General features: G+C 30.9%; 2 protein-coding genes across 3 annotated transcripts in view; both read right to left on the bottom strand.

Moving 5' to 3' along the window:
- Positions 1-3568: 3568 nt before the first annotated feature.
- LOC134691383 (uncharacterized) lies at positions 3569-8073 on the bottom strand. Its single transcript, XM_063551896.1, has 3 exons — positions 7846-8073; positions 4749-5293; positions 3569-4250 (listed from the first exon to the last, which is right to left on the bottom strand). Exons 2-3 carry the CDS (start codon positions 5215-5217, stop codon positions 3574-3576), a joined length of 1146 nt encoding a protein of 381 aa, XP_063407966.1. The 5' UTR covers positions 5218-5293; positions 7846-8073; the 3' UTR covers positions 3569-3573.
- A 5793-nt stretch (positions 8074-13866) lies between these two features.
- Positions 13867-27521, bottom strand: part of LOC134691381 (nicotinate phosphoribosyltransferase-like) — a 22894-nt gene continuing 9239 nt past the window's right edge. For both annotated transcript variants that reach the window (XM_063551894.1, XM_063551893.1), the window contains exons 4-15: positions 26592-26722; positions 24499-24614; positions 23314-23398; positions 22331-22439; positions 21615-21755; positions 20779-20863; positions 19156-19236; positions 18424-18526; positions 17586-17671; positions 16022-16093; positions 15355-15462; positions 13867-14703 (exon numbers count right to left, since the gene is read on the bottom strand). In XM_063551894.1, the coding sequence (XP_063407964.1) occupies positions 14626-14703; positions 15355-15462; positions 16022-16093; positions 17586-17671; positions 18424-18526; positions 19156-19236; positions 20779-20863; positions 21615-21755; positions 22331-22439; positions 23314-23398; positions 24499-24614; positions 26592-26722 (1195 nt within the window). In that variant the 3' untranslated portion in view covers positions 13867-14625. The remainder of the gene's footprint in view (positions 14704-15354; positions 15463-16021; positions 16094-17585; positions 17672-18423; positions 18527-19155; positions 19237-20778; positions 20864-21614; positions 21756-22330; positions 22440-23313; positions 23399-24498; positions 24615-26591; positions 26723-27521) is intronic.

Below are 27521 nucleotides of genomic sequence, written 5' to 3'. Positions count from 1 at the left end.
CAGGTCTTCCACCTTCTAAAATATAATTAAAAGCTTTTATATAGTTAGCTAACGCTGCCGCCGCCGGATCACTATCCCCATGTCGAGGTTTCTGCAACAAAAGTTGCAGGCTCGACAATAAAACCATTCAATCCACCATTTTTCTACACTTGAAAATGCGTGTACAAAGTCAGGAATATGACACTTATTGTCCATTCTTTAGATGTGTTTCATCATTTGATTTGACATTTGATGATGGACTTTCCGTTTTGAATTTACTCAGTGTTCAATATTTTGTGATTATATTTTCTTATCCCAGGCAAAGATTATCTTTAGCTAGCAGTATTTGGCACAACTTTTTTGGAATTTTGGATCCTAAATGCTTTTCAACTTTGTACTTGTTTGACTTCATTATTATTTTGGATAAAAGCGCCACTGATGAGTGTTATATATGTAGACAAAACGCGCGTATTGTGTACTTAATTATAATCCTGGTACATGTATCGTTCATAGCTATTAAACTATGAAATTATAACTTTTTAATCCTGATGCTTAGTCTTAAGTTTTCAATGTTGAGTGTTGCGTACTTTTGTTTGTCTGATGATCGCTTTTTTTTTACAATAGTTTCTTCAGTTTTACTGCACATCACTCAGATGTATATCTTTTGCTTTTTGATACTCGTGTTAACACTAGTTTCAGATATTCTTTCAATTTGGAAAATTAATATCCATAAAAATTAGATTGGAAATGGGGAATGTGTAAACCCGACCAAAGAGCAGACAACAGCCGAAGGCCACCAATAGGTCTTCAATGCAGCGAGAAAATCCCACATCAAGAGGCGGGCTTTAACTTGCCCCTGAACAAACATGTATTCTACAGTACTACCTGTGACTTTATCTTATTAATGATGGCCATAAAAAATATGTTCACCATGGTGGCCCTATATGTTCATCATCATACCCCCTGTTGCTTTTTTAATACACAAGGTATTAATCAAAAACTAGTCAAGGATAAAGGGAAATCTTGAATGCATTGAAGTGTTAAATTATATAACTAACAGGTCATGTGTCTCAGGTAAAATATGTACGTGTTTGTCAAATTTAATAACTGTGATTATGACAAGAAATTAAAAAATAAAATGAAATAAAACTAGTTGAAAAAACAGCTTTATAAAAAAATTATTGTCTCATGACTATTAGTTGTAATATTATACCTTTTAAATAATTTTTAATCAATTAAAGTTATTTTTTTATATTTAAAGTCTATTTTTTGGTAAGTGAAAAAAAAATGAATATCATTTTCAAATATAACTGCATTTACAATGCCTGCCTTTTTTTATTGACAAGGTCATGAAGGTGTTTCTCAAATTATTTTTTTTAAATCAAAATGGTTTATTATTGTTTATAGACTGCATTCAACATTGTTTAACATATGTTTAAGATTGTCTTGAGGACTTATGCTAGATAACATTTAGGCAATTCATTATTTCTCTAAATATTGAATAAAATATAAATATTAGAAATATTCATTACAGCAAAATTTGATAAATTTTTTATTGTCATATGATATTTTAGACATGATCCATGTTTTCGAGGTTAAGCATTTCTTTTACTTTTTGTTTTAAGGTAAGCGACATTATTATGAGAAGGTAAATAATTTTCAAAAACATTATCTTATTTAGATGTTTTGTTAATTCTAAAATCAAGGAATAGGTGTTCTTCATTGACCGATAAATGGCAGTTTACACATTCTATCCTTTTTAGGAGTTTTATACATGTTATATTGTCCACTATTTTCTACTTTTAAAATATGATCAAAAATTCTCTACCTATTGACCCAATACAGTTTACAGTTTTAATCATAGTTTATATTCTCAAGTTTTTCTTTAAATTCATTTTTTATTAAGGTCTTTAAAAGTCTTAATTCATCTAATTCCCTGCAATTATTAATTTTATCTAATAGGCCTAGGTTGAGTGAAATATTCTTTGCAAATGTATACCAAGAATAATTATCATGCCAGTCCAGCACTAACTACAATATAATACACTGGGGAAAAAAATATTTAATTAATAGACCATAAAAGTGTCACCATCTTTAGAAGTGCACTTTATATTTGAAAGAAATTAACCAAAGTGAAGATAATATATTTAATAAGTTTCAAGACAATTTCTTTAAATAATTTATTTTCATAAGATTCACTTTATTCAAATATATAACAACATTTTTCATTATGATTAGCATTTTTAATGAACATTGATCAAAATTTGATGATAACTAGGTGGGAATTTGGAAAATAAGTCTTTTCAATGATTGTTTGTGCACAACTCTTGTTTTAAGATTTGAAAAAAATTAAAATTAGTTTTTTTCCTAAACCATATAATGATACATGTAGTTTTCCTTAGTAGTATTAGACATGTTAGATGTTATATACATTTATATAAACCTTAAAATTATTAAAAGTCTGTGTATTTCAAATGCTAGTCAATAACTTTATCTTTGACTCTTGGCCATTTCTACTCAAGATTCTTATGAAGAAGAAATTAAAAGAATAAGAAACAAAAAAGTACTGAAAAAACAAAGGCACAAATAAAAATTAAATAAGATTAAATACAAAAAAAATAATAATAAATATATTTTATTCTACAATCTCAAAAAAAGGTGAAATGTCAATTTTAAAAGAAACCTGAGTTACCTGTACAGGTAAATATTAATGTACCATACCAGCTGAAAACTTCAACCCTGATTGATTTTTACAGGTAACATAATCAGATAAAACATCAACATATGTTTTATGACCCCCAATAAATGGCCAACATCTCAAGATTGAATACCCCAATAAATGTTCACCATTGGATGTTGACTATGCAAGAGGGTGGACATAACTAAGAGAACGTCACAGGTTGTACTGTAGTTCCTTAATAATGTACGTCATACTAACATCCGAAATATTTAGAAACTTAATTTTAAAATCATACAACTTAACAAAGGCCAGAAACGGTCAGTCGCAAAAATGAGGTGAGGTTAATAATGTTTTATTAGATCTTAATCCTCTTTCTATACCTCTAGCCAATGCAGAAAAAAACAAACACACAACAATACACACAATAAAACTCAGCTTAAAAGAAGTCTAAGCCCGAATAGGTTACAGAAGAAACTAAACAAAATGACAATGATAAATATATTAACAAAGTCAAAGGACTACTAGCAATTACTGACATGACAGATCCACCCCTCAATTAAACTTATTGAAGGATTATGACTTCATCATTTTAATTTCGTTAGAGGTTAAGTAATACACCATCATAAAATGAATGAGAAGAACATAATTCGTATCATGCCAACAAATGACATGCAGGTTTTAGAATAAATGTGTCTAATTCCGATGCAAAGACCTAATACATTATTATAAGTGAATCAATATTAAAGCCAAAATAAGCTTTGTCTGCTAAGAGCTGCAAAAAGTAAACTTAATTAAGACAAGACGAAAATGAATATTCAGCAACATTGAATTTCACGATAAAGCTCGTGAACACATTGAAGTGCGTTCAGTGCCAATTTAATCATTCCACTTTTACAGACATTCTAGAAATATGTTCAGACATATTTATTAAAAATGTTAAACAGACAATTTAATGACATAGCCACAAAAGCTATATAAAGAACACATTTACCCGCTGTAGATTTCGAATCCTCGCCGATAGAGCGAGAGTTCACGTTGGAACTTATACTTTGTTTTGTTTTTAGTTCCAAATAGTTTTGACATTTTTCTCGGTACTGCCATAATATAATATCATCGGGATGGTCAATGTTAAAACCAAATGTTTGCAATAACAATTTTGTCTGTTGGTTTAAAATATCATGGGAGAATTTACAATTCGGACGCGCACATTTCCCAGCAAACCAGTCTTTACAAATGTGCGGGAACGGGCATGCGTCGTCTGCTATAAAACAGCCTTTGTCATTATAATAATAGCACGGTCCTGATATCGTTTTAGAAGGAAAGTCTTTGAGCCATTTAGTACACTTTTCCTTATAAAGTTTTGACAGACGAGAATACTGTTTCTCAACCGGAAATCCGCATTTTTTAAGTTTTTCTAATGATTCTTTGTTGAGCACGTGATGTTTAGTACACATATCATTGCATCCATCGTCTGATAAAATATATTTCGCACAAACATGGGGCCAAATACAGGGTGAATGAGGGGTATCTTGGTTATAGTTTATGCAAGGTAATGGCACAAATGATATTGTAAGCATCGATCCTGGAAATTCTGAAAAAGATAAATTGAAACAGTTTAAAAGTTGGTGCTGTGGTACACAACTGCTAAAATATCACATTTTCGAGATATACATTAATTTGCAGATATGGTATTGACATGTTTCACGAATAAAACATTCCTAAGAAAAAGAATCAACTTCATATAGTGTATATAAAAGACACATGCTTATCTATATCCAGAAAAGAGAAGAAGAAAAGAAAAATGCAACCGCTCATAGGTCTCAATGTATAGTGTTGTATGTAAACCTCTTCTTGATATGTTTAGTGCAACAGTATGGAAGCAAACGTGGAAAGCGACTGAAATACAAAAACAGAAACATTCAAGGAGATTGCCATAGGTACAAGGATGAAGTAGAAAGTGTGTGCATGCATTGTTTATTTTCATTATTTATATATTTATAATGTATATCATACATGTATAATATTTTAAGCCATTGGCCCATAAATGCGTAATGTGCTTTTTCAATACTAGTAAAGATATCAAAATTACCTGTAACTTCCATGTCATTAATAACATCAACAATATCTGGAATCTTTTCGTCAAGTCCAGCTTGCAACAACATATATGTATATGGCATGAGTGCTTCAGGTACCATACAACTGTCTAATTTTAAAATAATTGGCGGGAAACCTTTATTATCCATGTGTAATTGAACTATTTCGGTCATTTCAATATGGCACCAATAACTGTTTTTGAAATTTTCTGATAGAAGGACAATAGTTTTCAGAGACTTTTTCATGTATGTTTTTATGTTGTCCTCTATGAGATGTCCTGCTTGAAACTCAATTTCGTGTAAACAACATGTAAAGCTACTTTCACATAGTTTCGAATATAAAGCATGTGCGATCTGTCGGTCTGGTTCCATTGTTGCGTATGATATGAACACGTGGTATGTTTTCCCATCTGGAAGCGGAAACGGTTGTCGACCTCCATTTTGTATTGAACTGCAGTGCTTCATTGTTCTTTTTTTTCTCGTCTTTCCTTCACTTTGTATTTTGTTTACATTATTGGTTAACTCTCTCCTTGACAACAGTCTGAAATACAAAACAAAATATTTGATGCACGTTTTGGTGGACCAACGTATTGGTTATTGGATAAGCAACCAAACAGCTCAAATGAAAAAAAGACTGTTACGTAAAGTTTGCCTTCCGCAATACACTGGTGACTTTACAATACGAACACAATATCTGTACAATATTACCACAAGCCAAACCACCGTAAATGCCTTTACCGTGATAAGGGTATGGAACACCATAACTTGTCATATATGTACATGTAAAGAGTTCCACATAGTCATTTAGCTATGTTTAATTTGCCAGATACAAAATTCATGTCATAACAGATACACAAAACAAACCCTAAATTCTAACCTATTTATGCGATGTTAAAAATTGATATTTAAAGGACAAAAAAGTCGCGTGTTTCTCCATAATACGTACTTAGTATACAACATAATCGTAAACAATATAATTATATAGGAAGTAATATCCCATTGTCAGGTACAGGTACAGTCACACCTCAAAAACAAATCTTTTTATCTGTAAAATACTTTAGTAAAATGTTTAAGTAATTTATGGTAACGAATTATTATATCCTGACTTAAAGTAATATGATATTAACAATTTCAAAAGATGAATAGGTTTTAAACACTTGAGTAAGTTTTACTATGAAACACGTGTGCTTAGAATTTCTTTTAACAAAACATTTTAATTTTTATCCAAATATTCAGAAAGCATTTTAATCTTACTACTGTCTGAATATCAGGCAGATAACCTTAAAATTATTCTCCTTATTATCTCTCTGCATTCTAATTGTCCGAAATAAAAATATAATTTCAAGGCACACATTTTTCATGCTTTTGCTACTATACACATTAGAAAGCTTTTTTTTCGAATCCCACTTTTCAAATAGACAGAGTATACAGTCTAGTATTTCAATCTGGCTGTCTGATATGTGATTCCTTATTTTCCAGTGTCAAACATTACATGAGAGGGGGTATGACCTTTATGGGGACTTCGGGATCGGGTGTTTTAAAGCTCGGTATTTTGGGATTGACGCTTTCGGGGTCCGGGAATTCTTGTTTTTAATTTCGGGACCTCGGGAATTCGTGTTTTTAAGCCCGGGATTTCGGGATTCCGTGTTGTAAAGCCCGGGATTTCGGGATCAGGACCCATCCTACCCTCCCTCTTACATGCATATTATATATATGATATGTTGCTATATTACGTATTATAAATGTGTCGAGTTTTGGTTTTCTGAAAGATTAACTACAAAGTATGAAATTTCCAAATAAACTGAGAATACTAGTATTTCAATCTGACTGTCTGATGCTGATAGATGGTTCCTTATCGTCCAGTGGCAAACATTACATACATATTAAATACGATATGTTGATATCGTCGTATTACTTTATAAATCAATGTGTCGAGTCTAGGGTTTGTGCTTGGATTAACCACATAGAGACGTCAGCATAAATTATGAATATGATACTGTAATTTGTAATAGATCGACCGGATTTTAATGTGCAAGCTCACATGATAAACTTCAGAGGAAAACATGTCTCCTTATCAATCCTACTTAATAAGTATCAGCTCATACGTTTTACTGAAAATTGAGTGCATAGCAGAAAAACAGCATGTGCCAATTTTCAAGTATGGTACGTTTGACCATTAGCATATCGAAACAGTGGCGGATCCAGAACTTTTCATAAGGGGGCGCTGACTGACCTAAGGGGGGGGGGGGGGGGGGCTGCTCCAGTCATACTTCAGTGATTCCCTATATAATCAACAAAATGTCCCACGAAAGGGAGGGGCCCGTGCTCCCCCAGCCCCCCCTGGATCCGCCTATGCGAAACTACGGGTTAAGACAATTGTAGGTCAGGGGTTTCAACTAACATCTGGAAAGCAACCGTAAATAAAGATGCAATATAAAAAGGGAACTTTTAAAAATAAAGTCATGCAATATTTCAAATAATTTTATATTATTGTTTGAAATGACACAGTTAATTTAACAATTAATATTATCCTATGGTATATCAGGTATGAAATATTTGCCATCGGACGTTAAGCAAACAACAATCAATCAATCACTGAATTATAGACGATTCAGTACTGATAATTGTCTCATTTGCAAGCATACCAAACATCCTTATATTTGTATTTATAAAGCTTGTTAGAGTTTTAATTTCTTGTGCTTTATTTTTTGTACATTTGCAAAATTGTTTAAATTCGATATTAGTATAAATCCTTCGTGCTATGTATGTTTTATAGCTGATACTTATAGATTATATTGTATCAATAGTCCCTGAGTTTACAGCTACTATAAATAATCAATTCATTAATTCATAGAAAAAACGCGATAATATTTTATTTTCATTTTCAAAAGAAGTAAAATTCAGTATGATAACAAACCATCGACATTTGATATAAACTAAAAGCCCATAAGAGCCTCGTGTTTATATACAAATTTCGCCGGTATGCGGAAGATAGATATTTTGCAATCACTACAAGATCCTTCAACTGTACCAAGGATAATGATAAAACATTTAAAACTATTTTTCAAACTGGTAAAGCATGAAAAATCTTACCTTAGTCAGACAATTCCTTCATTAGTACATGAAAGTGTTTATTTTTACCTATGACAACACAACTGTGACAGTTTAACATGTTTAATGACCTAGTTTTCCTCCAGTCGATTTCATAGTTTGTTTGACGTCATACACACATTATCTAGTAGATATATCACTATATTCATATATTAATATCAGCTGACATACAACAGTGATTCATATGATTTTTCTTGTGTAGAGATGACATGAAATTACTTGGAATAAATTTCCATAATTTTCAATTACCGGATATACGTTTTCAGACCAAAAAAAATCCAATTTTTAATTATGAGACAGTTTTTACTTAACTTGATGACCATATTTTGTAATAAAGTGACACACGTTTCACTGGCAATATATTATTATGATAATTATCTTCTTTATGCATGCATGTATAGATGTATACTTTTATATTCATTTTTTAAGCCAAAACTTCAAGATGTTTAAATTATTTCAATGTAATTTCTAACATTCTAATTATAATATAAAACATTATAGTGATTATAATTCTTTGTCTTTTTTACATGTCAATATTAGATTTTTGTTTAATATCTCAGATTAAGGATTAAGAAATTTTGTCGTTTAACAATAAGTTTGAAATGACTTGATAAATAATCTGAATTAGCCCCTTATTGTTAATTTAACCTTTATTTTCATTAAAAATTTGGTGAAAAATGTGTGAATTATGTAATGTAATGTTTGCAATTCATGTTGTCTACAGGGGGATTAAACAGGACTAGTAAAGCCTCTGTCATTGAAGGACTGATAACCTTATCTCTTTTTTTTTAATTTTTTTTTGGTGATTGTCAGCCAGGTGAGGCAGTTTAAAAAGAAAGACTAATTAGAATTCAAATCAAGAAAACGAGAATTGAACCTTTTGGACATATTATTTGGGCGATGAACTTAAAATTAATAGTTAAATACAAATGCTAGAACTTTAATTGTGAAATTATGTATGTACATAATATTTGAATGTAAAAATAATTTATAACATTAAAATACAATAGAAGATCTAGATAAATTGTTTTAAAATACTTAAGCTAAATGATGACCCCACAAGCAGGTCCAACCTTGACCACACACCAAGTAATAGGTCAACACTACCATGTGTCTGCTAATCCATCCCACAGTAAATCAATGATGAGGGTCAAGTTTTCATGCACATCAATCCAGACATGTGTATAAATGTCTCTGCCTCATGCTTGTCAAATTCTAATTTTGTTTTAATTCAACTTTACAACACTTATTATTGTCAGGGTTGGATTCTGTTTTGAAAGGAGCATAATAAAAAAAAAAAAATGATCTACAATGTCTTCATGAGGGACAATTACAATACCCCCTTTTAAAGCAAATTATGTAAATTCCTATCTCAAATCAGGACACCTGTAATTCAGTGTTAGTCATTTGTTGGTGTATATCATATTTGTTTTATCGTTCATAGTTTCGTTTATAAATCATGCTATTAGTTTTCTTGCATGAATTGTTTAAGAGCTAATTATGCTGTGTGGGTTTTGCTCATTGCTGAGGGCCTTATGGTGACCAAAAGTTATTCTACTCATTTGGTCTCTGGTGGAGAGTTTTCTCATTGGCAATCATACCACATCTTCTTATCTATAATACTAAAATTACGAGGTCCAATTTGTCAGCCGTCATCACGTAAAAACGACGAATCAAAGAATTCAACTTTATATTTAACTAATATAGTACAAAGGTGTAGATTAAAAATTACACCACTCCACGCCCTTTTGTTTTCCATGTAATTAATATTGCCAATAATTAAGAAGTTCCGGGTCGAGTCCGATACAGATACCAATAGTATATTCACCTGTTTCCTATTACCTTATCTGTACGTTCCGCATCCGACAGGAGCACCACCAAACGGTGTATTCAGGATTAATATGCTATATACACGGGTCATAATTACAGGGTTGACACTACTAAATTGTCAAATTGTTACCTTTTGTAGTATTTTAATCAGTAAGACTTTCTAAGATAACAAATCTGGGCTAAAAATAAGGCGTATAGGTACAATTTTCAATTTGTTAGTGGGCATGCATGACATAAAACAGCGAATCAAAGAATTCAACTTTATTTATAACTAATATATGACAATGCTGTTTATTAAAAAATACTTCATTCCAAATAGTTAATATTACCAATAATTGATAAGTTCCAAATCGACGGGTTCAAACAGAAAGATTTGAAAGCAGAGAAAACTGTGTATCTTATAATCGGCATGACTTTATCCGATGACAATACTAATAGTACTTAAATAAAGCTTGCGCATAGTTATATACTTTAATTCATTCACGGACCCGCGATATCACGGGTGTGTTCTAGTTTTATATATATATATGAACATGTAAATCATTATGATCTAGGTTACAAGAGGATGTAACCATGACTTCATGCTAAACAAATCAAATCTATAATTTTAAAATGTTCAGAGAAATCAAGAAATCAATATATCACAAGTCATGTATATTCTTTCAAAGAGATAATGATAGAAGAAGCACAATCTGGGTACAGTCCACTTGCCAATTACTGATTTGATTCTACTATTACACACTTTTAAAACAAATTACTTCCCTTTGTCAATTGTAGACTGGTTCCATACCGGACAAGATTCCCTTTTGCCAATGCAAAGCATGATGAATTGAAAGTGATGTATCAGCGGTTTAACTAATTTTTCATAAAAAATAATTTCTGATGTCAAAAGTATTTAGCTAAACAACAAATTAATGTAATTAAAAGATTTAAAAATCTTTTAGATTACTCATTATACACAGGTAAATTTGCTCTTTCTGCTAGCTCTCTATTGTAAATGAAAGTTAATGTCCCTCATAAGTGAGGCAACTGAAAGAGGGATCTCTAATTAAAGGGTCAATTACAGGAATTGGCAAATAGCCTATTGTACAAGATGATTAAGCTTGGTGTATATGTGATAAAAGATAAACAGATGTTATGCAAAAGGTATTGCACTTTCTTTATTTCTTTCAAAATCATCAAATCTATATTTAATTTACAACAATTATTAAAATACATTACTTTTTGTCTTGTAAAAATCATCTAATAATAAACAAGTACATAATTTACAAATAAAATACATAAAATTATATATATGTTAATAATTTATATAATTATCAGCAGTTTGTTTTGATATGACTTTAGACACATATCATGTGACTATGATAGAACCTGTACTCTATAAACTGTTAATTCAGAAATTATTTCGAAAAAAAATTGACAGGGTCATAATCGCATTAATTTAAACTCACCTTTTTTATTATTTTTATAGGAACTGAACAGGATTTCCTCAATATCCCAAAAACTAAAATCGCATTTCAGTCCAAAATGACAAAATTGCAATAATAAATACACACAATATTTCTAAATTAAAAGTAGTTCAATTTCTGAAAGCTTGAATTTGACAAGAGTTATTTCCCCTCATGGGAAGCAATACTGTTTCTCTGTCATGGCGAGAAAATATAAATCATGCTTTCAGAGATAGCCTTGTAAAACAGTTTTATTTTAACATTTGAACAAAAACAGAGGTGTATTCTTAAAACATGCATGTCCAATATGAAATAGACATTTTCAATTTTAATTTTAAATGTAGGTTTTTAAATAAAAGTTATGAATAAAATCTCATTCTCTTTATTAAACATTTGACATTCCATAAATAAATGCATCATACTTTTTACAAATTAGCCAACTGTGCAAGGACTGTATAGCCAGTCATGGTCATTTAAAACTTCCATCATCTAAACAAATTTAATAAAATAAACACACTTTTTTTAACTTAAGAACATGTATTGTGCATATATTAAGGCTAGGGTTTATACACCGGGTCAATGGTTTTGTGTTTATGTGTTATATATAAAGGTTTAACTAATCTCATTACAAAACTGACGTATGGCACTATATTACTTTTTTTTTAACATATCTGAAAGTTACTAAAACATTGCAGTCCCGTTAATTCAGGTAAATTCAGGTTTATGAATATTAAGTGATATTTTAGTTAATTGCTTTTAAAAACAGATCCATGAAAAAATGTGCATTGAAAAGTGTGATTACTGCATGTATTTTTTTCAAAACATTAATCCCGACAGAAGTCCCTCATGTAAAAATGACACAGTGAAAACGTTGAAAAAAATATTTGTTTCTAAATGATCCAAAATTTGATTTGAGTGGGGGCTTGTGTTTTTACTTTCTAATTACATTTTTGTATTGTTTTTGAAGTTTTTTCTGGGGTGGGTATATTTTTGCTCATTATTTTTATTCTGCAAATACCCCAGTTCCAGTATAATAAAAACATGAAAGTTCTAAACAAAAAAGTGTGCAAACTAGCTACTACTCAATTTTATAACTTTATTCTAGACTTTTTTTCGAGGTCAGCAGCTGCAATACTAAAGTTGTATTCATAATTCCTACAAGGAAATGATTTTATTTTGGGGTAAACAATTTACAATTTCTTTTACTTTTACATGTTTTAGAAGCCATAAAACAGAATCTTCATATGGGTAAGAGATTTAGTTATTCATTTCTAATATATATATAAAACCTTACTTATAAAAGGCAAATCCCACTAAAAAATCCAACTGGATTAAAAACAAAATACAAAAACTGGCCTTATTAAACTGTTCAGATATATCAAACAGTAAATGCATCAGTCTAACAAATATTCAATACTATCTTAAATAAGAAGATAAAAAAAAAAACCACATCGATCATTTATTTTTGTAATATAAATTTAGAATAAAAAATTGATATTAGATGGAATGTTTAAATAATGCGAATATGATTTGTGAAATTCATCTACATACCAACATTTTATATGGTCAGATGTGGACTAATTTGAAGCAATGAAATGCTCTTATTTTGATTTTCTCTCTTGCATCTATTTTTTTCAAATTTTCTATTTTGTGACAATTTTTCATCTTAAGGTGGTACCTAACACTTCAGGGAGATAACTCTGGAAAGTCAGCTAAATGTTTTAATTACAACGTGTTGTAAATGCAATATTAAGCTTCTCAATGATCAAAATTGGTGTTTGTCAAACTGCTATATATCCTGTGTAATTTTTCTGACAAAAAGGTTGGTTTAAAGTTTTTGAATTTTTTATATTTTTGTTAAAGGGTCAAAGTAAATACATTGTTAAAATTTTATGAAAGCTAAACGAGCCAAATTAATTTTAGAGAAAGTTTTGGGTACCACCTTAAGTTATTAGTCAAAGATGGGGTTTATAGATGACTACGCAAGAAACTCCTTCTAATTTCTGAACCACACATTACCTATTTAAACTGTCTCATTTTGATTTAAATTTTTGTCTCGATCAACTATTTTTGAAATATAATAAAAAAGTCCACCTCCATGACTTTCAAAATGGATTAGAAAATTTAGAAAATACTTGGTCTGTTCTTTCAATTCTCATCCCTTGAAATTCACAGTAAAATATATTCACCAATGTCATACATGTTTCCTTTAAATTTCATGGTATAATATAATATGTACAAATCAGATTAACAATTACATTAATAAAATAAAACTCTAACAAAAACAGTTTTGTAAAGAACAGATATGATAATAGAGGCATTCTTATAAATAACAGCCAGAATTTAATTTTCTCCCAAAATAATTAACCTGTTACTGGGTTGTGTTTTAAACACCAATCTCAAGGTGTGTTTTTAAGGTGGTACCTAACACTACAGGGAGATAACTCTGTAAAATCAGCTAAACGTTTAATTACGTTGTGTTATTACAGGAATATTAAGCTTCTCAATGATCAAAATAAGTGTTTGTCAAACTGCTATATAACCAGTGTATTTTTTTTTGATAAAACGGTTGGTTCAAATTTTTTGAATTTTTTATATTGTTGTCAAATGGTCAAAGTAAATACTTTGTCAAAATTTTATGAAAATTAAACGACCCAAATTAATTTTAGTTAAAGTGTTGGGTACCACCTTAATGAATGAGTTACACCATGCAAGTTAATAAAAGAAATATTGATTCTTAACAATGGGAGACAACTCTTACTATCCAAATTTGATGAGAATTACAAAATTAAAGTTTTTAAGTTTGTTTTGTTTTTGCATATTTCTCTCCATTTGTGTCTTTTTGAAAATAAAGGGAATACAAACTCATTTTTATATAAATTCATTTAAATGTTACAGTTTTTTGAAATACACAACTTATCGTGGAATTTGTGTCCCAAATGAATTTTTTCCCTTGCATTTCAAAGATTTGCAGAAAATTGTGTTTCTTTAGATGAGAAGTCATCAGACATGGCAATATTTTTTCAGGATGTCACAATAAGAAATTCAGAAGAAATCAAGAAAATTTAACGTCATAATAAAATTAAGATCAATCATAGGCTGAGAGCAGATAATTCACTAGTAAGAAGAAATATTTTTCTCACACGGCTCAAAAAATGTGAAAATAGCACAAAAATTTAAGAAATAATAATAATAAATCTCTACATCGACATGATTATGTCTATGGTAAAATATCACAGTCTAGAAAAAGTTTGTTTTAAAAAGCTAACTGCTATAAATCACAATTTGCAGCAGTTAATTCAGTGACTGACAGTAGCAAATATTCTTTACAGCATACCCAATCAGGTGCAATCTAACATAACATCAAAATAACATGTTCTACTCGCATACAACATAAAATCCCATTGGTTGATTGGAAATGTGTGTGTTTTCTGATTGATATCACAATATTCAATATGGTGTAAATTTGACTAGATCACATGATTTATGACAGCTCTCCGATTGGTGCATTATCTAACCATAGGTCATGCATGAATGAATACAGATTACTACTGACCGACACCTGTAAAAGAAGAAAAAATATATAACTAAAGCAAAAATACACAAACATTCTCACTGCCAATTATTGGTCAGACTTACTTATATATCGCACCCTCAATTATATTTTTTTTATGTATCAATAATTTGAGTAAACAATATCTAGAAATGTATTTATTAGTCCCCTACTAGGTTTGCAATCCATCCATCTATCTGTTTGTCTTTTTTGTTTTCCACACTTTTTTACTTCATGCTTGAAGAAACTGATTTGGATATAGAAAATAGTTTTATAATGACAAGATCAACTCTACATTTTGTTCCAGTTTGATGATTTTGTACACAGTTATGTTCCCTGGACTAACAAAGTTAACTTAAATACTGTGGCTTCATTTATTTTCGTGGGTATCAATTTTCATGGATACAGGAAAACTTGTATGTTCTTAGAACATTTAATTTCGTAGTTTACCTGTACCCACGAAAATTGGTGTCCAATGAATAATAATGAAACCACAGTAATCAGTTTTCAAAACTATACCCAGTAATGTATGTATGTAAACGGTATATGTTAACATTTACGATTTGAGGCTTGATGATACTTTTTGTAAGTTGCAAGATATAAAGCACAAGTATTATATAAGACTTGATGATGACACGATTATGGTTGTTTTCAACTTACTTTGTAAGGTGTAGGATTTAAGGCTCGTCGATGATCAATTCTAAGACTCTTCAGAGAACATAAGGCTTTAGACCTCAGTTCTGTTAATGTAGGTAAAGGTTGCTTAACCTAAAAATAATACAGGAACAAAATAAAACTGAGTGTGTGCATATAAAACAATTGCTTAACCTAAAAATAATACAGGAACAAATTAAAACTCAGTAGGTGCAGTCTGTTTATATAAAACAATTGTGGTATAGCTATCCATCTGTTTGTATTAATAATACTTTATATTTAGAAATGCGAATCTGGTGCAAGAAAATTGGTACCGTTAATTTTATTATATTAATCAATGCTACAACTTCTTTATAATAAAATGAATCTCAACAAGTCTCCTTCTCAATTGAGTATGTACCTGCTTTAAAACCTTTGCTTATTCATTTGGTGGTTCATAAAACTTGTCACTGTCTGCATTTTTTTCTTCATATGTAGCATTCAACACTTTAACATTTGTTATGCAGGTCCTATTTAAACTTACTAAAACAGTATAGTATCGGTTTTATTCATTGTTTACATCCGATTTTTTGCACTCTGGGGGACATTAGTTTCATTTGCAGTAATACCACACATCTTTTTATTTTATTTTGTCATTTTTCTGTGGTCATACAAAGTATATAAGTTGTAATACCTCTCCATTTTCTATAAACACTTTATGTAGTCTCTCTATTTTAGCTGGACATACATAAGCTCTTTTGGACTCCTACAAATAAAAAAAATATTAAATGTTGAATCAATATACAAATTTCTGTGTGAGTGATACCGTCACTGTTTTCCTTAGTCTTTGTAAAATTTGGACTTTTCAAAAAATTGTAAAGAATCAGTACCTTTGTTTCAGTAAAACATTTTCTATAGTAAAAGTTTCAGGTAACACTCATTGCATAAGGGGATCAGTTTGTTGGTCTGAAAGGTCAATAGTCCAAAGGGTAAATAGTCCTAACATGCCTAAGGGTCAATGGTCTGAAGGGTCAATAGTCCGAAGGGTCGTTGGTCCTAAGGGTACTAGTAGGTAATACTCCGTTAATAATCATCTCCCTAGTAAGGAGGGGATGGACAGGGCCTGAACACGGGAGATATGGGACGGGAACCCGGGAGTGAGGGACAGTAACTGGGGTGAATGGGATGAGAAGTTGGAATAACTACCTACTTGTTAATCAACAGAGATAAGAGGGTGGACAGTGGGGACGGGGTAAGAGGGGCGGGAAGCAGTGGTCAAAGGAGCAGGAAGCTGGGGCAAAGGCGACAAAAACAGGGGTAAAACGTAAAAGGGGAGATCAGGGGAAGTGGAGGTACATGGAATGAGGTAGCAGAGAGCAGGGATTAGATATTCCTGTCCAGTCATCCCAATCTCTGTCTTGTTCTTGTTCCCCAGCCCTTCTGCCTTCCGGTTCCCGTCTCCCCACATCCCTTTATTCCCGCGTCCATTGTGCCCGCACCCCTTTACGGCTCCCGTTCCCGTCACCAACTCCTGGTTTACCGCCCCTGACTTCCGGTTCCTGCCTCTGGACTCTTGGGTTCTCCCCCTCTATCCGACCCTCAATAATGTAGCTATGGAATCAGCTGAGTTGTGCAGAAATGAGGGTGCACCCAAAATGAGGCTGTACAATCCCGAATTAGGGCCGAAATTACCGGAGGAAACCAAATATTTTGTACTTGGCATACCCTACTCCCCTACGAATTTGTCAAATCTTTATAGTAAATAGACAGCCTTTTGGACCAATAACCCTTCCGGCCAATGACCTTTCGGACCATTGACCCTTCGGACCAACAACCTTTCGGACCAATGCCCTGGAACCAATTAAAATCACCATTATTTACTCAAACAATTGTTCCCCCTTTTTTTCATGATTACAAGATTACTTAAGCATGTCAAATCAAGTTTCCAAAATTTTAATAGAATCACCAAATAAAAGAAATAGTGCTTTGAGACACCAAACATATTTGTATATTTCTAAGGCTCCCAATTTGTTTCTGCAATGAAATGCAGTGTTAATTTCCAACAACAATTAAATTCAAAGGAATATTTTTTGAACTCTTTTTTTTGGGTAAGAAACTGAATATTATTTGGTGCTATAACATCTGTATAATTTTTTTAACTTTAAGAATTCTAAAAAAAATAATTAATAATATCACCTACCCATCTACCTTAACCTACCCACTCAATGCAATCAGCTGTAAATGATATCAAGACTTACTATGAAAGGATGTCTACAAAGAACTCTCTCATTACTTTTAGGTGGTTCATCATCTGGTTTTAACATCAAGTCAACCAAGGCATTTCCTGAAAGAAGAAATGGATTTCAAGTTATAAAGTTATATTCTGTAGAGTTTTTTTTAAATGTCCGGTAAGGGCCGATTTTGGCCTCAAATTTCAGGTTCATCTAATGAACTATTTTGGACACTTTTTAAACCCTTTAATGTCTATTTCAATTGATTCAATTCGTAAGTGTGAAATATTTTAACTGATTAAGCCATTAAAAACACGCCAATTTAAGCTTAAATATGAAAAATCTATCAAATATGCAAAAAAAGGTAATTTTTCAGAAAGTTTTTATCAAAATTGAAAGTGGCCGCATCAGCTTTCATCCTCAACCTTTATATATGTTATGTATTATCATCAAATACAACTTAGATTTCATTTTAATGAATGAACACGAATGTGGCCACTTTCAATTTAGACAGAAACCGTTTAAAATGTAACTAAAATGCTTAAATTATGAAGATTTCAGTGATATAGCATGAATTAATGATAGTAGTACCTGATATATGTGCATTGTATTGTCAAAAGCAGCTAATATTTGTGTAGCAAAAACATCCTACTTTCAAATAAATAGATAAAAGATTACATTTTCACAATTTTGTAAAACTGCTTTATTTTGGGGCCAAAAAGGGGTCTTACTGAACCTACTTCTTTTCACTGAAATGTTTTGCCTTGGTCCATTTTGTTTAATGTTGTCTTCTGGAACCTGTGTTCATTATCATATTTGAGGCTCCAATTCTAAATAAACTTTGAAATAAACTTTTCATACTCACCATCGTGCCCAAACAGTCTGTAAGCTATCTTCCTGCCTGGTATAGTAACCTTTTCTACATCTTCACTCAGTTTTATTCGTGGTTTACCGTTAACTTCAACTAACTGTATAAATAAACCAATCTCAAGAATAAAATTTACTGTTAACTTCAACTAACTGTAGGAATAAACCAATCTCAAGAATAAAATGGTGAGGGCTCACAAACAAGTTTAATCCTGCCAATTTTTTTATGTGCCTATCCCAAAGTCAGGATCCTGTAGTTTACAGATTGTCGTTGGATCAAATCTTTTACATATTTTTTTTTCATAAAATGTTTTTTTTTTATAGTTTTCTCAATTGAATTATTTTATATTTATCATGTTAGGGACTTTCATAGCTGACTATATGATCTAGTGTTTCTCATTATTGAAGGCCAAACTGTCGCTTTAATTGCTTACATCCACTTTATTTGAACTTTGGTGGATAGTTGTCACATTGGCTATCGTACAACCTCGCCTTATTTCTATATTGAGCTCAGAATAAAGATTTTTATATTGAGCTCAGAATAAAGATTCTATATTGGGCTTAGAATAAAGATTTCTATATAGAGCTCAGAATAAAGATTTCTATATTGAGCTCAGAATAAAGATTTCTATATTGCGCTCAGAATAAAAATATTTTTGTTTGCATGTTCATGCTTTTTAAATGGTTTAGTTATATAGACATGTTTTCTGATAACCTTGACTCTACATACTTTATATACACCTCCTAGTGCTGGTTGTTTCTGACATGTGACCAGATGTGTACCAATCCCAAAGCTGTTTATACTGTGTCCCTGAAGAAAAAATCACACATATGAAACAAACTATTTCATTGGTCAAGTTAAATATGCAGATGTTTTAATGGTTTTACACTAGTGATTTTGGGGCCCTTAATAACTTGTTGTTTGGTGTGAGCCAAGGCTCCGTGTTGAAGGCCGAACTTTAACCTATAATGGTTTACTTTTTAAATTGTTATTGGATGGAGAGTTGTCTCATTGGCACTCATACCACATCTTCCTATATAGATGTACATGATGTATGTCTTTTTTTTTCTCAAATTAAAAGTACCCAAATTTAGCTTTATCATCATTAACCTTGAAGAATTGGACAGGCAATATACCCTTTTATAGCAAAAGCATTTTGAGGGAATATAATAAAAGTAAATTGAGAATGGAAATGGGGAATGTGTCAAAGTGACCACAACCCAATCAAAGAGCAGAAAGCAGCTAAATACCCCTTATAATGCATTCTTTTCTATCAACTTGTTTAAGAAAATAATTTATTCTATCCTCATAAATATCATTTGAGAAATTTTATTATAACAAGCCTACTACTGAGTGCAGAACTGTTAAACTGCAATGATTTTACTATTTTCAAAAAACTTATTATAAAGGGAGATAATTCAAATAAAAATTTAGAAATTATTGCTACATTTATCATAGCAATTTTTCAAGAATTGGCAAAAATGTGAGTTTAAATATTACGACTCATGGAAACTCTGCATACAGATATCGGAATCCAAGTTCTTATTATTGTACTCACTAAGTCCCATTATCTACATTATAAAAACCTCAATAATTTCTGCATTTAATTAGAAAGAGTAAGGTTAAGAAATTCTGACAAACTGGAATATGGGGTTATATAGTCTTGTAACTGACTAGTTATCTTTAGACATACTACCTTTTTTCAGTAATTTTTTAACAAATGATGAATTAATAATTTTAAAGAGGCTGTCCAAGTAAATATCAGGCAAATCATATGATATGGGTGGCACAACATAATTTTTTTCCCACTGAATTTTTGGTTTTAATACAATGTTTATATCATACAAAGGATTATATATGTCAAAGATATTATTGAATCAAAAGTGGATGGCTCAGAAAATGATTTTAAAGTTAACTAACAATGCAACAAAATTTTGTAAAAAATGAAAAGTTATCTCCCCTTTTAATGAATTTCCAGTGCTTTCTATGTAATTTTTTTTCTCTTAATTTGTTGGAGTAAATCAAAAAACAAATTTTAACTTTGAGAAAGAATGAATTTGTGATATGAAATAGATGAAAAAATTTTGAAAACAAAATATGTCATGTGCCTTCCACTGCCTGGATTTTCCATGGACACCCTCTTAAAAACATGGGATACCAAATCAACTATCATAGAAGTCATGGTAACAGACTAAGTACAATTCTAAATGTTCACAAGCACATTTTCTAAACGCTAGACTGCTGACATTTGCAAAATCAGGAAATCAAATATCCTCCAAAAGGCAACTTTCTCTCAATCATAAAAAAATCAGCTTCAATGAAAATAAATGTATGCACTGAATATATATATACCTGTTGATTTAAGGAATGTATTGTATCTTCATTTATATCATTACTGGCTACAATGGTCAATGATGAAAACCAAGGCACATTAAAACTGAAAAATATATAGTAAGTCCTTTATACTGTATATCAATAAAACATTTTTAAAGCAGGAAAATATTTCTTGAATCATTTAATAATTCTTTATCATTATCAGGAGATGGGTCTTTCTATGTGGCATTTTTACTGCTATCATAAACAATGTATTGAGAAAATGTATTGTTTTCATTCATTAGTATGGCAACTTTTCTATGTGTAAAATAGGATTAACTTTCTTGTATAAATGTTATGTGCATTCTTCCATAGCTGATGTTGTTTTATTTCCTATGTAGAAACTAAATTGTTGTGTTTAAAAAATTATGTCCTTTAAATTAGTGTTTGATTGAAGACAATAAAACTCAGTGATTTCTTGATTTTTCATTTAAAACATATAACAATAATACATTATTCTGATTGGCTAACTGCAATCTTGTGTTATTCCTTAATCAACTTCATTACACAATAAAATTCTTGATGACACGAGGTCTCACAAAAAGTTCACATGTAAATTTAATAAAAACTTGATAAAAATCCAGTTTTCCTGTTCCCAGCTAAAAAATGTAATTATAAGTATATATATTGAATGCTTCTTTTTGTAACTTCATAGGGTTGTTAAAGCGATTCATACAAAATGAACTTTGGTCAACGCCTTTACACTGTAATGAAGTTACAAAAAGAAGCATTCAATTCTTAAATAAATATTTAGTCTATTGAAGCTAACAAAATTATGGTATTCAAGGGAGACAACTCAATCATTTTTTTTTTACCTTCTGGCCACTTTTTCAAAAGACTGTCTGACCAGGTTTGAAAGGTAAGCTAAATCACCACTGTCTAGTCGTATACCTCGAGGCTGGTACCCACACTCATGTAGAGCCATAGCAACTGTACAAAAACTTGGTAAACCAGTTCTGTAATTATAAAATCAGTAATGTTTACAATAAAAAAAAATTATTGACACAATATGAGAGTAACCATTTTGGAAGTATTTGTGCACAAATTCAAATTATAATATTACTGATCACTCGACTTCAGAATATGTAAATTCAGAAATTATTGCATGCATTTATTATTGCGATTTTAATTTTTGCTATATAAAAAAATCCTGTTTGATTAATATAAAATATTTCAAAATTTGAGTTTAAAGTATTGCGATTATAACTCTGTCACATTTTTCGCTATAATACAAACATCGCAATAATTTCTGAATTTACAGTAAAGTTCTTTTCAAAAAATTATTGATTGCAAATTATAAATTTTGAGGAGACGAAATGCAAACAGAATTTGAAAGCTTGGTTTAGGTAATGATTTACTACCATGATCATGATGATAGTTATAAAAAAGAAGATTTGGTATGATTGCCAAGGAGATAACTCTCCACAAGAGACCAAAATGACACAGATATTCACATTCAATATTAATAGAAACTTTATAAAAAAACAAAAAATTATTCCTAACTGTATTTTGTCAACTCTAAATATCTCACCTTACAACATCATATGTATCTATAAGTGCTAAGAAACCATCAGGAAATGCAGTAGCATAGGCTATAAAGGCTGCCAGCTCACTTTTTGATACTTGGTCATCTAAAAATCCTGCAATTAAAAGGTTTATAAAATCCATGACTTTTAAAAGGTTAGAAAAGCACTGTCAAATAAAGTAAAACAACTGACTTTTTACCTTTAGCTCTACCCACTTTAATAAGTTACATATTGCTGTGATATTCTTTCACTGTTGGTGTATTAATCTGTGAGAACATCCTAGTTTCATATCTTCGTCATGATTTATTTTCCCAGTACAATTTTCAATCACAATCACCCACATTAAATTTTTAGCGAGTAGCTCAAAACAAATCCTGAGCTTTTAGAGAGGGGAGGTAAGAGGGGTCTTGATCCTGAAATCACAAGCTTAAAAACATGAAATCTTGGGGTGCTGAATTTTAACTACATTAAGACCAGTTCTATGTAACCACCAAAAAAAACATGCCAGGGTATAACAGCAAACTGCGTAAAAATTTCCAGGAATAATTTATAAACCATTAAATCACTCTTTTTTTTTAATTTTTGTTTTTGTTATGTTTTGTTGCTATGGCTACCAATCATTATATATGTGCGTAACTGAAAAGTACAGGTACAATAAAATTAATATTTTTCCGTTTTTGTGAAAAATTTTAAGGCACTTATTTTTTTTCTATTAAATTGCCTTGCATATTGATTGAAGAAAGTAATAAGATTTTCAAAAGATTTGTTGTTTAGCTAAAAACTTACATCAGAAATTATTTTTCATGAAACATTAGTTAAACCGCCAATACATCATTTTCAATTCATCATACTTTGCAGTGGCAAAAGCCAATATTGTCTGGTATAGAACCAGTCTAAGATTGACAAAGGGAAGTAATTTGTGTAAAAAGTGTGTAATAACAGAATCAAATTGGTAATTGGCAAATGGACTATTGACTTCATAACTAACCTAGTACAGGTGCTAATTGTTTCAGCCATTTTTGACAAAGTGGAATAAAATCAACCATCTCATCTGTACCTTTCCTAACCAGTTGCTGCAATAATAAGATACCAGATTATTATCATGGTAAACAATAGAATTGTGATGTGACAAACACTAAATAAGCCAAAACACCATGCATTTTTTATAATAATAATAATAATAATAAAATTCTTTATTTAAAGAAGGTAACACATTTAACAATTACATGTTAATCTTCCATGAGGCCTTCAAAAACTATTAATACAACATGTACAAATAGAAAACGGACAAAAATACATACAAAATAAAATACATAATACAGTTAAATATAGCAGCTTAAATATTGAATAAGCACATATATGAATTCAATAGAAGAAAAAATATGCATTAGTTTCATGCATCTTTATTCTGTTCAGTTAGAAAATAGTTTGAACAGTTGGTCTTAAATGTATCTAAATTGTCTATTTCTTTAATATTATTTGGTAAACTATTCCAGGTAATAAGACCAGAATATTTAAATGTTCTTTTAAAAAAATCAGAATTAGGTCGTGGTACATGAAGAAGTCCTGATGTTGTCGACCTCAGACAATAATTATAAAGATCAGCACAAGCATTCTATGCATTTTCAATAAAGTTAAATTTCAATGCATGTTTTATGACTTTTGAACACAAAATAAGAAAAGCTTGACTCCTTGAGGTAAAACTGTTTCTCTAAGACTCTAACACTTGCTAAAAGATGAAGAAATTGAATTTCAACTGATTTATATGAGTGGAAAGATTAGATGAATACCATTTGTATTTAGTGTGTATAAGAATACTGTAGATTCATAAGTATTTGTCGGATACCAATTTTCGTGGCTTTCTTGGGTACGCGGGAACCACAAGATTGAATGTTCAACAAATAACAAATTTCTAAAGGTTTGTATGCAGACTTTGGCCAAACCACGAAATTAAATATCCAGGAACATGCAAGTTTTCTGTAATCCACAAAAATTGGTACCCACTAAAATCCACAGTGGAAGCAGATAAAGAATAATGAATAATAAGGCAACTCAAGCTTAACAAAATAGGCAACTATAATTATGTGTAACCATGCCATATACAGCCAACACAATGAACAAGTACTTATACCAAATGACAAATTGTCTAGGAAACAAGAAATATTTAATTTACCCGATTATGTAACTCTGATAAGCCTGAAAATGAGGTGATGAAGGCATGAGCATGTGTACCTCTTACTGGAATGCCGTAAAGTTTACCTGCCAATACATTACTGGTTCCATCAAAACCTGCAAGTTAGAAAAATACATGAAATGAACTAAAAGTTTTACATAAAAGAGATTTTTCTGGTTGTGTGCAAAACTTGAAAACTCACATACAATTATATTCCTGCTCATTGATCAGAGACAAATACTACTTATTGCAACACATAAACACTAAATTGAAATGTATTCATATACCAAATATAAGTGTCCAATTTATACCTAAAGTAAATGATATTTTAATATGCCAGACAAACACCTAAGACCATACACCATCTGTATACCAGATAAAAATTATCAAGGTCTTCTACCTTCTTAATGTGAAGCTATGTATAATGTAGCTGTCAAGGTCACAGTGTCAGTGTATTTGTCAGAACTAGAGGCCCTAAACAATTGGGAAAACAATAAAATATCTCTTTGACGAACCATTATATCTTGGGAACACAACATATAGAAATAAGACAAGGGATCTTGTTAAAAAATCTTTACTCTGTACATTGTTGTATGCAGTACTCCAAGAATGAAATTTGTGTTGAAACTCAAATCCAGTTTTTGATTGGTGAATTTCTAAGTATTAAGGATTATTGAGTGAATTGTCCTTGAAATATGACTAGGTCAAAACTTTTAGAATTTAGCAAAACAAATTTTCTTTTGTAAATGACAATTACTTCACAAGTGGGTCTCATTGGGGTGACACAGGATTGCCGATTTTTTGTAAGCCTGAGACATGAAAGTCATATTAGTGTGCCATGTAAACAGGAAATAAAGTCTAACATGACACTGATAATTGCTTACGTACATAGTGTAAGTGGGATACAGGAATTTGACAAAAAAGTAAGCGTGATCCTGGATAAGAACCCCCCAATGAGACCCCCTTATTAATTTTTCAAATCGATTACATCATAACTTGTAACATTCAATAGAAATAGTTTTAATTCAAAAACAAATTTGTTCATCAGGATACTTCTCACCATTGTTAATATTCCCTCAATCAATACACCAATCAATAATTAATTAGATCTTTTAGTTAAAGTATTCTAATTAACAATCAGTTAATTATCTCTCCCGAGTGATCAAACTTAATAGATGTGGTTAGATCGGTACGAGGGTCAGGATGAGGGGGTCTGTTATTTTGTAAACATTTAATTTCTACCCCTTTTTTCTTTAATCTTCAAAAACATATCTAATCTTCAAAAAATTAGACCACACATTTCTCTATTCTTCATTTTTTTGGACGATTATTCTCTAATCTTCACCTTTTAAGGGCATTATTCTTTAATCATTTAACCCCATCCCAACCCTCCTGTACTTTTTAATGATTTTTACCTTTATCTTTGTGTTTCTGGCGAACACGGAACTAGATTTTTATAGAAAAGACATAAAATTTAATTTCTTTCAATAAAGAAGTGTAAAGGGAAGGTTAAGTTATCAATAAATATTGATACATCATTGTGTTGTTGCTATTCTTTGTTTACAGATAAATATTAATTATAGAATCTGCTTCATCATCTCATAACAGAGCTACAAGTACGATATTAGACCAAGGTTTTAACATTGTGAAATTAAAATCATCACTTTCAAAAGTTAAACAGATGCAATCATGAGTTGCATAAAAGAATAAAATATTTCTGTTTCCAATAAGACAACACATATGGTCCATTTGTCCTAACCACAATCCAGTTGTCATTTTTCTCGAATAAGACTTAACTCCTAAAAATAAACAGGCGCAACACAATGGGTGCCACATTGTGGAGCATGATCTGCTTTTCCTTCATGAGCACCTAATGCGTTTTAGTTTGTGTTGATCAGTCTTTAGTTAAAAATTCTATGTTGTGTTTTGTATACTGTTTTTTTGCCATCACAATGTCACATTGTTTTTGATTTATGCACATGAATATCCAATTTTCCTAAACAATGATATCTAGCTATATTGATGGTAAATAAAGTCTTAAATTTAATACATCATTGGTCTTCCATTATCATGCTTAATCAAATATACAGTACCTCCTAAATAACAATATCTAGAGGCAGATAAGGCACCATCAGGTCCCTGGGCCCTCCGTAATCCAAACTCTAATAATATACTTTCTGACCCAGCAGCAATACGAAACCTCATGCCATTTGTTGCCACTAAACTGTAATTAAACAATCAATCATTTAAGATATGGATATAAACCATGTACAATTCAATTCATAATTTTATATATATGGTCATCAGGTCATGGTTATTATGTATTACGATAACAATTCATGTATTTACATTCATAAATGGTTTACAAATCGCTATATATTGTTCAAAGATAAGACACACAACTTTTACTATTTTTATTTTGGCGTTTAAAAATTCTTGGCCTTAGCTCCAACAATAACTTCATCACTGAATTTTGGTAGAGCTGGGTTCCTTCAATACTTGGTTTTCTGTGTGGATTGTTATTCGTTTTTACGTTACCCATGGCTCAGTCATTCACTGACTTTCTTTGATTTAGATTTGCTTGGTGAGAGATTTATAGTATAACTAATTGCTGTATTTGAATATAAAAAATAAGACAATGCGTGACCGAACGACGCATGGATTAAACGCAGCACGAGTTTAAACCATAGCGGCGTTTGGTCACAAGTTGTCTTATTTTTTATATTCAAATACGGCGATTAGTTATACTTTTATTACATTGGATAATGGTTTTTTTATGAAATTAATGAAGAAAATGTAAGGATCTATATGTTTTTCCTACGCATTCACAATTTGTTTTAACCTGACGTTATAGACGTCTTGACAACGCCTTTTGTTGTATGACGTCAGAGAGTGAAATAAACGGTTTTTATTTAACTGGGAAACCAATGTAATTTATTGTAACCAATGTAATAATTATGCTTAGCAGGAGATCTTAACATTATTCCCTCAGTTTTAGTTTGTTACCTTAAGGTGGTACCTAA

This window comes from Mytilus trossulus, chromosome 11, assembly GCF_036588685.1.
Source record: "Mytilus trossulus isolate FHL-02 chromosome 11, PNRI_Mtr1.1.1.hap1, whole genome shotgun sequence".
NCBI lineage: Eukaryota > Metazoa > Mollusca > Bivalvia > Mytilida > Mytilidae > Mytilus > Mytilus trossulus.
This window is presented reverse-complemented; position numbering and strand designations above follow the sequence as displayed.

Coding starts and splice junctions, on each gene's coding strand:
- LOC134691383 (XM_063551896.1), bottom strand. CDS start 5,217: ATGAAGCACTGCAGTTCAATACAAAATGGAGGTCGACAACCGTTTCCG. Junction 4,251..4,748: donor TAATGACATGGAAGTTACAG/GTAATTTTGATA, acceptor TATCTTTTTCAG/AATTTCCAGGATCGATGCTT.